The 15841-nt window shown below is 42.7% G+C and overlaps 1 protein-coding gene across 6 annotated transcripts in view; it reads left to right on the plus strand.

Annotated features, from left to right (window-relative positions):
- Positions 1-15841, plus strand: part of NTRK3 (neurotrophic receptor tyrosine kinase 3) — a 385036-nt gene that overhangs the window by 337695 nt on the left and 31500 nt on the right. For 4 of the 6 annotated variants that reach the window (XM_017960901.2, XM_017960896.2, XM_017960897.2 and 1 more), the window contains one exon: positions 13948-14022. The exons of the other annotated variants lie outside the window; for them this stretch is intronic. In XM_017960901.2, coding sequence (XP_017816390.2) covers positions 13948-14022 — 75 coding nt within the window. The remainder of the gene's footprint in view (positions 1-13947; positions 14023-15841) is intronic. 6 annotated transcript variants of the gene reach the window in all.

A 15841-nucleotide genomic window follows, 5' to 3' on the forward strand; every position in this document is an offset into this window, starting at 1 on the left:
GTTGTATTTCATTTTTTGTTTTTTGAAGGTTCAGGGCTTTTAAGAGGATCCTAAAGATATTTATGGACCATTGACTTTACTGGAATGAATTTCCCAGCATGTCAGTCCTGAGAGAGCAAGACAGAGATCCAGGGAATGTACCAATATGAGAGCTCTGGAGGGCAGCCCCCTCATTAGTTTAATGGGAGGACCTGAGGTAAGAGCAAAGCTGAGGTTTATCAGATGCACTCTATGGTGCCTTCCAGTTTTATGATCAACAAGAACATTGACTGATCACTCAGTCACCAGAGCTGACAGCCTGAGGCTCCTCTAAGTCTTTTTGACCAGTTAGTTCTTGGCTTCGAGTCGGGAGAAGCTCTTAGATGAAAGTCAAGTGGTTGGCAGTGTACTGAAGAGAGCTAGTGGTCTATGAGATAACTGGTTTTAGGTAATTTTAAAGGTAAAAACAAAAGCTAATGATGGTAATTTGAAGCAACTGACTTTTAGGACCACAGGGTTCCACCATGCTTTCTACTCTTCATTGGAACTTTGGGAATCTCACTCAGTAAGTGGCACCTGTCTTCCCTGCCCAGATGATGTGTCTGAGCCCACTGAGGCAAAGAATCCAGGCAGATGAAGATTATAAAGTACACTTGAATAATGATAGAATTGTTGCAGATGGTGGTTTCAGTGTGCAGTAACAATGGTTTTTTTTTTTTTTTTTTTTTTTTTTAACCGAGTCCCCATATTAGACATTCCAACTCAGTCATAGCAGCCTGGGAATATTGCAGACTTTGTTCTTAAGAGGCAGAAGTTTTGCTGCTCACTTCTCCTCTTTGTAGGGAGAAGATGCTCATCAGAAAGGGGAAGGGGTTGTGACCCCATGCCCAGTCCCCAGAATCAGACAAATTCTTTCTCCCAAGGGGTGAGTTTAAGACTGGAGAGCTGTCCCATCCTTAGACCTGTTACTCCAATAAGGTGTCCCTCTGGTTGGAAGCCTGAAACAGTGCAAAGAGGAAGGGATCTGTCACAACTCTATTCATGTCCACATAGACAAGCAGCTGCCAGCTACATTCAGAATCATATAGTTCCTTCCTCTGAGGCCAGGAGTAGGGAGGCTTGACCCCTAGCTTAACTGGTGCTAAAGGATTAGTAGCTAGGCATACTAGTTCTTGAGGGATGCTGACCCTGTTTGGAGAGGGCTTATCCAGATTTGTCCCTTTGGTTTTAGCCATTAGGTGCTCGTAAGTAGACCCAGGCACCAACGAAGAAGAAGTGATGCTGGCTGTCAGGAGATGAGGGTCTTTCACTGGCTGTCCAGTGACCAGACTCTGTTTATTGTGCTTGATTCTTCCTTTGCTGTTTTTGAAATATCCTAATAATCTTTAATCATGGTCCTATTTATATAGAGGAGAACAATGGAGGAGAGTTGTATTCCATTCCCAAGGAAGTGGTTTTCCCAAATTTTTATAATAAAATTTTATTTGAGAATAATTTTAGATGTACAGAAAAGTTGCAAAAATTGTGTAGAGAATTCCCATATATCCTTCACTCAGTTTTTCCTCCTGTTGACATCATATGGAACCAGGGTACCTTTGGCAAAAAATGAGAAATTAACAGTGACACAAATTATTAACTAAACTACAGACTTTGTTTGGATTTTACCAGCTTTTCCACGAATGCATGTTTTACTGTCTCAGGATTCACTATGGGATACCAAACCGATCTTATTTAAGGGCAGTGGAACTACTGTGGTCAAAGCAGGGGTAAGGGGTTGGATCCCCCCGTTGCACACAGTCTCTCCTTTGATACCCTATGCCCTCGATGCACCCTTAGGAGCCTCCAGGTTTTCACAGTTCAGATTTCTGCAACAGAGATAGGTGGGCTATAAGATGCCGTCTTGCAATACCAATCCCAGAGGTGCTGAGAAATCCTATTTTGTGAGCAAATTGTAACTTCAGATTCTTACAAAAATCCTTTAGAACTGTGCAGTCTGGTGCAGCCATCTTCATATAGCAAGTGGACAGGGCTGGAGTTACCTTTCTCTGCTGGAGTTTAGGAGTCTAGAGGAAGGTATGGGGTCTTCTTAAATTCCCAGCCCTAAACCATGTGTTTGTGATCTTCTTCGGCTTTGGGAGAGGGTGCCCTGTGCTAATCAGGAGACGTGGCTACAGACTGGAAAGACTTCCAAGTGGGACTCAGAGCTTTAGTTGCCTGAGCATCTGCTATAGGACTGGGTGTCGTGATATGTACATCTCAAGTGAATTTTGAAAAACAACTTAAATGCTAAGAGCTATTAAGTTGTACAAAGCTGCAGAGGGAATGAACACAGAAGGAGGTGTGTGGGATACATTTATGCTAATTATAAGCATTATAACCTTATTTCCTTGATTAAAGCCAGTAGAGCTGCACACTAATTATGTACAAAATATCAGTCACTTTGGAATACAAAAGTCTGTTGAGGGACAGGGCTGATATTTAGGACATCTTGGTCTCAGTGCCAGTTCTGTGTCCATGTTCCAAATCAGAAATTTGACTTTCATCTCTAAAATCTGGAGTTTGGATTCCAGTCATATGATCTCTTTGGGGTTTTGCCTTCTATGGAACTAAGTTCTGTGTGTAATGATAAGTGAGAAGGAGCCTTGATTTTTTTAGGATAGGAGGGAGACATGGCCAAAGGTATAATAATAACGTCAAAGTTGTGTTAACCAGTCTTTACTGTTGCTTTGACCCTAGACCTTAGCTATTCCACATCTCAGTCCCTTTTTTCCTTCCTGATAAAATAAAATAACAAACTCCAGTTTTGAAGAAGGTTCTTCTACATTACCTGGATCTAGTTTAGTGATTAAAGTTTAATTTCTGCTCTGCCATCTTCTTCCTCTTTGAGATATTGAGGATAATTGGCCAAAATTCACCCTGGTGGGTAGAATAATTACCTGAACTGAATTTCTTTGTATTCTTCCAGGGATGAGGATTATCTAATTATTCCTGTCGTATCTGCACTCCCATACCTCCATCCTTTCTAGACCATTTTATACTTTATTTCAATATGGTGGTAATGCTAGGGATATCTACCTGCAACTCAGGCATTCTGAAAAGTATAGAAGTGAACACAGAAAAGAATCTGGTATTTTCCACCCTGGGACACTCCAGCAATCTAGAGTGAAGATGACCTGGAGAGCACATGATGACCAGGAGGTTGAGGTGCAAAGAACCGGACTCTAACAATGAAGTCATGAAGTTATTTTGTGAATTCTCCCTGCAAAGGTCTGAGAATATTAGTCCTGGGAATTACCCTCCCATTTTTGTTTATGGGCTCTTGGCAGCCAGTGACTAATGTGGGAACTAGAATGCAAGAGTAGAAGCCAAGAAGCCTAGGTTCAGTCTCTCTGCCATGACTCCTGACATGGAACAGATCCCTTTCTTGCCCAGGACCTGAGTTTATCATTTGTAAAGCGGACATTTCTCATCTTTCTTCTACACTGTTGTGAGGCTTTTCATCTTTTCACAAGTGCTGGCCACACCAATAGTATTATTGTCTGCTGCTGCATGGAAACTAGGTTGAGAGTTTGTGGGAGGTACTCAACTTTCCTCTTTAGATACATACATGGCTTCACTGCTTCTTTTCCTGGACTGGGACTGAAAGGACTGAGTCCCAGTTTAGTCACTCGGTTTCTTTGATGACATTGTCTTTAGATCAGTGTTCTTTACCTCAACTCTAGTTAACACTTGCCTCTCATGAGGTTAAATTAGATGCTTAGTTTGCAAACACATTTGCTAACCCTGTCCATGTTGGTTTATTTCCTACCCTCATACCACACACCCTAGCCATTAGCAAGGCCCATGTGAGAGGGATGGAATTCAATTCAATTCCTTGTCCATGTGCTAAGATGAATAGAACACAAGGAAATAAAAATATCATGGGGAATATAAGAACAGATAAAAATGTGTTGCTCTACCATAAGCTAAAGGGAGGCAAATTGTATACAAGGCAGTTACAAATGCCTAAAGCTTATCTAAGTAGAGGAATGGCATGGGTCTTGAGGGGTTGGTTGGCAGTCTGGATTAAATTTTAGGAAGATATTTCCATCAGAGAGGTTAGCATGAGCAAAGGCATGAAGGAAGCTTGGAGGCAAGGAAACCAGGAGAATGATCTAGAACGGTGTGTGATTCAACTGGCCAAAACTAAGGATCTGTGGAAGATGCATGGAAAGAAATGTTGGTAAAGGAAAGACCACCATGGAAGCTTTTGAAAGGCCAACTATTTTGGCTTAGGTAGTCAACGGACAGTCACAGAGGATTTGTCATCTGTTGAAGTGTAAATCAGGTCATGTGTAAGGACAATTCATAAGGCAGTGGCACGTGAGATAGATTGCTGGAAACCAAAACCATAAAGGCAGGCCATCACACTGGCCCAGGAAAGAGGCAGTGATATCCTGTGCCACAGTGGTAGCCATAGAGTATGGAAGAGAAGCCATTAGAATCCATGGGCTCAGGACTATGAACTGGAGACTGGCTGGTCCCACAGGGTTAAAGCCACTTGCAGTTTGCAAGGGGTAACTATGAAAGAAAAAAAAAAACACATTAAAAAACAGTGAAATGGAGAGTCAGGATGTGTCTTCATCCATTTTGAGGTGCTATAAAAAACACCTGAGGCTATGTAATTTATAAAGAAAACAGATTTAATTGGCTCATATATCTGAAGACTGTGCAAGGAGCATGGTGCCGGCATCTGCTTCTGGTAAGGACCTCAGGAAGCTTCCAGTCATGGCAAAGGAGGAGCAGGAGTGTCACATGGTGAGGGAGGGAGCAAGAGAGAGAGGAAGGAGGTGCCAGACTCTTTAATGACTAGATCTCATGGGAACTAAGATTAATAACTCACTTACTATGTGGAGAATGGCACCAGGCCATTCCCTCAGGGATCTACTCCCGTGATTCAAACACCTCCCACCAGGCCCCACCTCCAACACTGGGAATCAGATTTCCACATGAGATTTACATGGAACAAATATCTAAGTAAACCAGGATAGATTTTTAAAATTTCATTTTTTAGGCCACCAAGTCCATTCTGCATCCTTAAAGTGTTAGAAACAACTGAGCAAATGCCAAATCATTCAATTTTAAAGAAATATATAGCTGGAAGGAGGCTTAAATGTCATCTATTTCACCCTTGAGGCACTAGGCAGAATAGTCTCAAAATCATCCCAGACAGATGGTTTGCTCGCTCTATTCCACTGCATCTTCTGGGATCCCACAGGTTTCCTTCCTTATTCCTTCCAGCTGTGGCACAGGAAAGCTATTTTCAGTAAGAGATTTGTCTTTTTCTTTCTAACTATTAACATTCTTTAGAAGTGGGAAGTTCTCAGTTATGTCTAGCGAGAATCCTACCTTCTACCATCCTATGTCCTTAGTGGAGATAAATGTGGTTTATATTATAAAACAGACATTACAAGACTCAGAAAAACTACGAAGAACCTCAATGTGACCAAAATAGCCTTGTGACCAGTTGCAGTGGTTCACATCTGTAATCCCAGCACTTTGGGTGACCCAGGCGGAGAGATCAATTGAAGTTAGGAGTTTGAGACCAACTTGGCCAACATGGCGAAACCTTGTCTCTACTGAAAATATGAAAAATTATCTGGGCATGATGGTGCATGCCTGTAGTCCCACATACTTGGGAGGCTGAGTCAGAAGAATCACTTGAACCCGGGAGGCAGAGGTTGCAGTGAGCGGAGATTACGCCACTGCACTCCACCCTGAGCAACAGAGCGAGACTCTGTCTTAAGAAAAAAAAAAAAAAGCCTTGTGCTTTTCATAGGTAATTGGTTATATTTTTTGCATTGGTTGTATCTTGACTGGTGGAGGACCAGTGGAATAAAAATCTTTAGCCCCCTAATCCTGCCAAAAAATAACAACTTATCTCTGAGAGTGGTTTCCAGTTATCTCCTAAACTTAGTCTCTTCTCTGTGCAGTTTAGAAATCCAGTTATTTTCTTCTGTCAGTGAAGGTGGTGCAGGCATGAGGACTGACACTAGGGAAAAAAGATGGGGAAGATACCCCATAAGAAAATTCTGAGACCTTAAAGCATGCTTATATTGGATTCTATCCTCAGGAAAGGAGAGGAAAGGGCTGAAGGAGACCATTGAATCTGGTGTTGAGTCATTCACATCTCTCTACTCCTGTGGAGGGCCCTTATGGATGTATCATAACAGGATCTCCTTTTCCTTCCTCAAGTGCAAAAGGCCTTTTTTTTTTTTTTTTTCCTGAGACAAACTGAATATATAACATATAAAGATACATAAATTTCCATGCAAATATCTTCTTTACCAGCTGTAATTAAGATATTTGCATGTAAAGAGAATGTTGTGTTCCCTTGACTTCCTCCTGGTAGGGAATTGTATTTCTCTCATAATCCTCAAAGCCCAAGATTTTGTGACCCGTCTGTGTCTAAACAGAAGGAGGAGGAGGAGGAATCAGAGGACTGGGTCAATATAAAGCATCTGAAATTCAGAACTTCCAGCAAAGTTTTTACTCTTGGTTGTTTTTTTCTAGGCTTTGCTAATCCCAAAGAGCAAAGTTGGAGGTAGGAAAGTTGATAGCCCCAGAGCAGGTGGGCCGAGCACCACCTGACATTACAGTCAGGCAGATATTCAATTGAATCACTGAGCTTCTGCTGAGAGCTATTTGGCCTTAGAAAATTTACTTAAATTCACTAAGACTTAGATTCCTCATCTGAAAAAAAAAAAAAAAAAAAAAGAACAATTTCTTCTTTTGTGCACATTAAATAAGATAAGTATTCAAATTGCCAGTACCCATTAGGCACCCAATAGATGGCTATTATTCTATGTAAAAGAATAAGGTAGAAATTATATACCAGAAATTTTAAACCATTTTAAGTTACAAGCCAAGGTTTTCTCTATGATGGATCTTTAGTGCTGGATGCTAAAATTAGAAAGGAGAAGAGCCTACTCAAGAGAATTTAGGGAACTTTAAAATTAAAAAAAGCCACCCACTCCTCCAGGACTGGTTTAGACATTTAAGTTGATCTGTTGGAGGCCCAGGAGGAAAGAGAAAACACTTTTAGGCATCTGCAGAAGAGCTTTTCTATTGTGGAGTTAGCAGATACAACCAGGAGCTGATTTTTCTAACTGTGGACCATGAATTCTGCAGTAGACAAACGTCTTCAGAATTAAAGCCTCGTTCTCCAGATGTCCTTAGTGTGTGCTGCCCCTCATCATCCCAGAGGGAGAGCTTAGGGTGATGCACCTGCCCTGGAGCCTTGGGGATAGAGAAAAGACTGGCTTAAGTCCAACCCTACCTCCTTTCTCCTTTCATTGGTTATATGATGGTTATTGCTTATTATTATGCATAACATGAAATATGCAAGTGTATGTGCTTATGCATAATGGATATGCAAGTGCTTTGTAAACTGTTGGTTTGAGTGCTGGTGGTTTTGTCACCACCACCACCAGCATCACCACCACCCCCATCACCAGCATCATCACCAATACCATCACCACCACCACCATCACCAACATTATCACCATCACCAACGCCACCATCACTGACATCATTACCAATACCACCAACACCATCACCACTACCATAGCCACCACTATTATCACCATTATAGTCTGGGCTTAGTAAGTAACTATGTACACCCTGGAAAAATAAATTGAATCCATCAATGTCCCCAAGTTGACTGGTAGGGGGTGTTCTGTACTCCAGCTCTCCAACTCTGCCAATCATCATGACAACCTTGGTTGCCTTCTTCCATTGAGTCATGCTCTCCAGCCTCTTCAGCCAGCTTGGAACTTTGATTTGTGGCCCAGTTTGTTCTTGTAGTTGGTCATTTCCTTACCCAGTGGGTCAATCCACAACTTCCTGATCTTTGTATTTATTTTTTTCACATCCTGAGACACTTGTGTACATGTCTGTTGAATACTTTACTAAAGCATAAGTTCCCTTGAAGGCAAAAGAGCTCACCCACTTTTAGCACAGTGATTTCTACAGTAAAAGTGCTTAATGAAAGTTACTTAATTAAAAAATATGTAATACTATATTAGATGTTTGTAATGGGAAAAGAATAATGTCCCCACTTACCTAAATCTTCTTACATGAATCCTCATGAGTCCCCACTCACTGGGCACCAATGGTCAGTATGTGGGGACTCTGAGTATGTGTATCTGAAAGATGCACTGGTATCACTAAGGGAAAGCCAGCTGGATCTGATTCCCTGCCAATGGCCCTGACATCTGACATCTGCTTATCAGTGCAGGGGACTGGAGAAGGTCTCACAATAATTAAAATACCCATAAGAATGGAGTTAGCACCAAAAGGAAATTTATTAATGCACACAGAAAATCACATTATTCAAAGACCATAGAATCAAAGCATTTGTTCTCAGTAAGCTAGTCTATGTGGGAAGCCGGATCATAATGCGAAAGTTGCTTAAACAGGAAAAAATCAGAGCAAGGATGTTAGAAGAGTCAAATAATCAATGACATCCAGCTAAGAAAGCCTAACAACAGTGTTCCTGGCTTCTCAGCAGGTTGAGAAATACTCCATGTCTTTTGCCTGAATCCTCCTCTCTCCCTTGTCTGGAGCCAGGAAGGGATGAACATCTCCACCATCCAATTCCAAGGCTCACACTTTCCCAGGTCTCCAGGACCAGCCAGTGCCCCTTCTGAGAGATATATTATTTCTTCATCTGCGTCAATCAGGGCACAATGCAGCCATGATAGTCTAAGATCCTCAAGATTTTTCAGACAACCTTGGATATACATCCATGTTTTCATTCATTTTCTGCTGATCGTAAAGAGGCCAATTATATTTTCTTCATTTCCAAATGTTTGGGAGCCACTTTATTATAGCCCCTAATGCTTTCCATGTCACTAAATTGCTTTCACACCTAAAAATGAGTCCTTTTGTTGCTTGCAAATCTTATTGCCTTGATACCTAGTATTATATGCCCCAGGAAGGGTAACTATTAATAGATTCCAAGTGCCTGTTCTGATTGACTGGTGGAGATTGCCCAGAGTGGAGTGATGAGAAGAATTTGGTGGCTGCATCTAGGATCAGTGAAAAAGTGGTGATCAGCTGGTGACATCTGCCATGAAAGTAGAAAAGAGGATTGGTGGCACATGTGTCCTGCTTTGACACATGTCATCGTGAGCAGTGCTCTAAATTCAGGGATTCCGCTGGACCCTGTTAGGCATGCTCTAACCTTGGATTCACACAAGTGGAGGAATTCTAATGTGACATAGGTTTTGAGTTTGAATGCACCTGTGTTGAAGGATCATATTCAGAGAAAGGGGTTTGCCAAGTGGATCTGCATTACTGGGGCTAATTTACCCATCACATAAATGAGACTAGCTTCCCCAAATTCTGAATTATCTTCTACTGGCCTTTCCCTCACATTTCAACTAAATAGCTGGGTTTTTTCTTCTTTTCTTACAACTTGTATATAGCAAAAGTGCCTTGTTTCTGGGTAGATTTGATTCCCTATTACACACTGCCAAGGTGTTTGGTAGTCTAGATGCAGCTTTCCCTGCCAGCTCTATGCCATCATCTCTGAGCCAACTTTTATCATGTACCAGCAGGATCTTGAAACATATATGTTTTTTACTTTTTGGAAAGTCGAACAGCCCAAGACCAGGGTTTGCTGCTAGAGTTCTGCTCCCAAGCAGACATTGATTCAATTATCAACATTCTTTGGATATGGTCAATGCATTTTTATTACTCCACCCAACTGTTTTATAAGAAATTTGGGCAAGCATCTACACTGGCAATCTTGTGAAATCCTGACTAGAAATGAAGTTGGAGGTCATCTTTCAAACCCACTTATTTGATAGATGAATACATTGATTGCCAGCCAGAGAGAGAAAGAGAGAGTGAGCAGATGTTCCTGAAGATCACGCATCTGGTTAGTGGTAGAGTGAAGACAAGGACATTGGTCTCCCTTCTTGTGAATTCAGTGCTCCTCTCTAATCACCATCAAAGTGCTATGAGGTCAACAGGCTGGCATGATTCCCCCTATTTACAGACAAGTAAATTAAAGCTCAGAGAGATTAGTGATCATTCCCCAGACTGTACAATAAATGAGGGGTGGAATTGGATTTGTTGTTCTGGTTAAGTTAGATTTTTCAAGGGATGAGAGTTTACTTGTGAATAGAATGTTTAGAGAGCACACCAGTAAAGCGCAGTCTCCATGAGGTTAAGTAGAAGTGTCAGCTTGTAATAATTGAGTTCCATGATTTATTTTTCTAATAAGGCTTTGTGGCAAGGCCATTCAAGACAAAGGAGGAAAACAGGGTGACCCAAGCCTAGTCAACACGGCAAGCAAAGATACTTTAATTTAGATACTTTGGACTCTCCAGTATAACCTTAAAGCAAACAGTAGCAATGTGATTTGAGGTGATTGTTGTCTGTAAAATGTAACACAGATTCCGTGAAACTGAAGGGCAAGGAAGGAATATTAGAAGCAAGGGAGGTGGTGCTCAGCGTTGAGGAGTACTGTCCTATTGCCTTGAAATGTGTTGCAAGAAGTAATTGTTTTAATGTTTGTTGTGAAAATGTATTCTCAAGAACTTTGGTTGACACATATTCACTCACAGTAGCTTAGAAGTTCTTTAAAGGAAGTATTCATGCCTTATTTCACCAAATATATAACCCTTGTACCTAGGACTGTACATGATATATGGTAGACATTTCAATTTCATAAATGTTTATTAAATGACATAAACAAGGAGACAAGTGTTCTTCTCAGTGAATGGCTGATCTGGAAAGATGCTCAAGGACCCTAATTTGGAACAATCAGAGATCACAAAGCCGGGTACAGAGATGTATGGAGGGGTTGTCCTCCATTATTTTGGTGCAATGAGTGGACTCTACAACATGTTCCTTACCCACAGGGGTGGCAAGATTGGAAAACTCTAGAGATAGTTTACACTCAAGGGTGGTGAAGCACGGTGCTGCAGGAAGTTACTCTTATTGTGTGAAAATGGAACAGACCATCCTACAAGATAGTGGGTTCTCCATTCCCAGTGGGTTTCCAGAAAATACATAGAACCACATTATACAGATGCCTGTGCTAGACATGAGGTTTCAGTAGATGATCTCAAAGTTTTGCTTTTCTCTAATTCTGAGATCCTAAAAGCCAACTCTACAACAGAGATTGCTTAGATAAGGGCAAAGTGGTAGAGCAATTTAAGGACTCATAATTATGCATGTGACAGGAACTGTGTCAAATATATATTTTCGTGATGCTATGAAATATTAGACCAAATTCACCCTTTGCATATCTACACATTCACAGCCTGAATCCTTTCCCACTTCACTCACACCTCAATACCTGTCACCTGCCCTGTCTCTTGTCTCTCCCTGTGACTGTGTTTATCTTGCTCTGAAGGCTTTCTTGAGGCATTTCTCCCTCCTTTCAACTCTAAAAATCCACAATCCATCCTACATTAAAGAAAAATCTTCATTTGACCTTTCTGTCCCTTCTAACTTTGTCTGTCTGAGTACTGAAATAGGTACTTTTCATCTTCTGTCTTAATTTTTTGGCCTTCTGGTCTTACCACTGAATTGAATCTGAAGTTTTGGGGTCACTAATTATCTCTCACGACCAAATTTAAATTTCTTACTTCAAGTCTAACCCTTCCTGAACTACTGTTGAATGACATGATTAATAATTTCCCCTTTCCCCCACACCCCCTGCAACTGCCAATGCTGCATAGTATTCTTGTTGAATGCCTCAGTAATGCTTTGTTCCACAAGTTATAACCATGCCTGGTCATTCTTTCCCTGTTCCATTGGTTTCTCTCCTTCCTCTCGTTTTAAGTTTGGGTGCTGCTATTTTAGACATCTGCTTTGCAAACCTCGTGCACTCGCATGGTTATAACCCCTTTTTACTTTTACACAGAATCTGTTTGAAATTTACATTTGCAGCCTCCACTTCTTCTCTCTTTGATTGCTTAATCTGTAAGCCTCCCCTGGAGAGCTCACTGGAGATTGAAGCATGGCATGTTTTAAATAAAACTCACCATGGCCTCCTCCTGCTTCTCTGAGTGCTAGCACCTCAGCAACCATTAGCATCCGTGAAAACTCTCTTGGGAGCTTCCCAAAGGGGAGTCATTTCTGAACCTGTCTCTTTATCACCAGTCTGCTGTGTCTTTCCTTATAGCACCTCAGTGCCACTTTTTCTTTGCATGTTGGCAGGAGCTGCCCTGGTCCATGCCTGGTCAGTCCAAAACCTGAATCTTTGCACACACCTTCAGGCTTGGAGCTCTTCCCCCAGGGGGCCTCAAACTTCCTTATCCCTCCTGTTTCTTTGGAGCCTTGAGTGAGTAAATCTTCATTTCACCAAAATATAAATTTCTTGCCCTGGCCTACTAGGTCCTCAAGCCCCTGCTAGTCTCCTTCCCCACCCTCCACAAGAAGGCCCCCTTGGCTCCACCCCAGCCAGTCTGTCCCTGGTGACCCAGTGCCAGTTGCTCATTTCCACCTTTGCATGAGGCCCTCTGTGTTCATTTGTTCGGGCTGCCATAGCAGTGCTCCATAGACTGAGGGCTTCAACAACAGAATCTGATTTTCTCACTGTTCTGGAGGCTCTAAGTTCAAGATCAAGGTGCCAACAGGGTTCGTTCGTTCTGAGGCCTCGCTCTGTGTCTTGCACATGGCTGCCTGCTCACTGTGTCCCCACGTGGTCACCCATCTGTGTGGTTTGTGTCCTAATCTCTTCTTATAAGGACCCCAGTCCTATTGGATTAGGGCCCACCCTACAGACCCCATTGAACCTTAATTACTTCTTTTAAGGATCTCCCTCCAAATACAGTCATATTCTGAAGAACTTGGGGTTAGGACTTCCCCATAATAAGCATGTGTTGGGGAGCACACAGTTCAGTCCATCACACCTCCTCTTCCCAACTGCCCATCTGTCCTTTCTTTCACCTCTCTCTTCATTCTTTCTCCCTGTTCATCCCTCCCTGCCATCAGCACCCAGCAATCCCCATTTCATTGTCTTCGCTGGATGGTCTTTTCAGCCTCACCCTATGAGTTTGTGCACAGGGATGTGTTGCTTCATGAACCTGCCTCTCCTCCAGGTCATTCCAGTGCTGCTTCTCTGCCTCTGAATTGATTGAGAGCAGGGACTGTGTCTCTTGTCTCTTGCACACAGTCCTTGACTTGGAAACACTTGAGAAATGCCATTGCTAAGTTACTGTGAGTCCCTCCTCCCACACCCCTCTCCTGTTACATCTCAAGAGGCCTTTCAAGGGAAAGGCCTTGCTTTGGGGCTTTTTTCCTTAGTGGTGATGGAGAACACAAATGCTAACTCCGTGGACAGCAAGGAGGAGGAGGGCTGAGGCTCCACGCTGGTGACATTCAGTGAGCTAACCTTTCCAAATCAGGAAGGAAAGGAGAGGGAATCTGGGTAGCCATAAAAGCAGTGGTGAATTCAAGGATTTTCTGTGGGACACACTAAAAAATAATTCTCTCAGAAGCTTTGGAGAAAGTGCTCTTTCTTTGACCTAAGGGATTGAAGATTCTAGATAGAACCCACTTTCTCTCCAAGCAGTAGGTTGGCTGGGAGGCTCCTGCTGGGAGTAGAACCAAGCCCGTGGAGGGAAGCCCATTGTGTCTTGGTGTCCCACAGAGGAAGACAGCTGGGTGTCACGTGCTGGGAGTGGCGTTATGATGTGCTGGCTGAGCGCCGAGTGCATTGCATTTCTGGGCAGACTCCAGAGTGAGGGTCTTGAAGGTGGGTTGCTGCGGTCTTCTGCTGTCCTCCCTAATGACACAGGGCAAATGTTTGAGGCCGTGCCCAGGAGAGACACGCCATTCAGTTAAAGATTCCTCTGCCTTCCTAATCCTCCCTCCTTTCATCCTCCCATGCTTCCTTCCTCTCCCTTCATCCCTTTTCTTCTCTCTCCCCCTCCGCCCCCGCTCTCTCCCCTCATTCACTGTTAGGAAGGGCCATGCCAGAAGGGCCTGTTCAGCGTGGCGTGGCAGCGGCAGAGGCTAGCAGCAACGGCAGCTTCCACAGTGAGTCTGGATTTGATTTCTGGGACCAGGGGGCTGGGCAAGGCAGTCCACACACAGACTGACAGCTTGCAGGCTTTGGAGAGGCACTTCCATGGGCCGGGGCCTGCTTCCAACCTCTCTTTCCTTGCCTCCCACTGTGGGGCATCATTTAACTTCCATGGAAGTTTCCTGCCAAAGCCATTGATGTGCTTGGGATGTCTCATGCGGAGACAGCATGGTGGGGGGTGGCGGGCCATAATCTGCTAAAATTAGATGCACAGCCGGGAGAGCCACCGGAGTTGACATGGCTGCCAGGGCTTCTGTCCAGACCTGTGCGTGTGGTGGAGGCTAGAGGCTCTGCATGGACGATGGTTTGGCTGCTTTCTTGCATTTCAGGAGGTGTGACCTTGAGTTTTGAGTATACTTTCGGTGCCTACACTCCATAGGAGACTCCTTATAAGGACATAAGAATGCTGTAAGTGCACGGACTAGAGGGTCTAAGAACTGGAGGTTTCCCCGTTGACCTCAGATGAAGCGTGGTCTAACAGACTTGATGCTCAGGATGGTCATTACAGATCCTCCATGACTGAGTCAGATCCCCCAGTGCTTGCAGGGAGGCTTTTGCCCTCCCCATTTTAATTTCTATGGTAATTTCTGGCAGGGAGATGGACATACTGCAGCGTCAGTCGAAGTTCCATCTGTCTTGCCTTGATCGTCAGACTGCATTGGATGGTTTCCTTCCACTTTTTGCTTGGGGACTCTTTTCTTCTATTTGGGAATTGGTTCACTTGGGAAAACAAAACCACAGAATTCACCTACTCAGACTTAAAGATCCAGCCCAGACTAAGAAGATACAAGTCCTGCTTGCCATCTTGAGAGGCTTTCCACAGGCCAGAGGCTGCTTCCAAACACTGACAGGGCGTGCGGTAGTTAAGTGAGTTCTGAAGTAAGAAGCTTCTGATTTCTAAAATACAGTATTCTCTGATACTGCAGTCTTATGGACAGGTGCAAGGGAAGGAAGGCTTTTACAATTTCATTCATTTCTCTCATAATTTGGTTAGGGAGGTAAATTAAGCATAGCCTCCCAGGTTCTCTCAGGATCAGTTTTATAGGTTTCTCTTCTTGACACTGCTCCTAATAACAGCATGAAAGTTTAAGATTTTCAGTACTAACAACTGTGTATAGCTAGGGTATATCAAAGCAAACATGCTTGGCAGCCTTATGAGAATTTTGCAAGCAGAACCATTATAGAAGATTAATCAATCTCTTATGCTTTTAGAATATTATATGTATTTCAGTCACATCAGGTTCAAACTCTTGGTTTTAGGAACTGACAGGTTGCATTAAAATATCAAATTTGTCAAATTTATTAATTAATTTCAACAAATATTTAATATTAATCTACTGTGTGTGTTTGATTGTCTAAAGTTGGACCCTTCTGAGAATGAAAAGGGAAGCTATTATTAATTAAATAGGAGCTACAGGCATAAATTTAGACCTTTCTTGGTAAATTGGGGCATACAGTCATTTTATCCACGTATCCTGCGTTATTGTTGGTGCCAGCGATTCAACTATGAATAAAATAGACAAAAATCACTGCTCTTACTGAGGGAGTTAAAAAAATAAAGATAAAGTCTATAGTAAATTTAAGAGTGATAGGTTCTTAAAAGAGAAGTAAAGCAGAGAGGAGAAAAAGAAGTACATGGTGGTAGTAATAGTAGTGGTGTTGGTGGTGGTAGTTAGTGTTGTGTGTGTGTGCAGTTTAGGTAGGGATGTCAAAACAATTGCATTGCTTAAAGAATACGATATATTTTAGTTTATTTAGTTTCTCCAAGGAGGG

This window comes from Papio anubis, chromosome 7 (assembly GCF_008728515.1).
Source record: "Papio anubis isolate 15944 chromosome 7, Panubis1.0, whole genome shotgun sequence".
NCBI classification, from domain to species: Eukaryota; Metazoa; Chordata; class Mammalia; order Primates; family Cercopithecidae; genus Papio; species Papio anubis.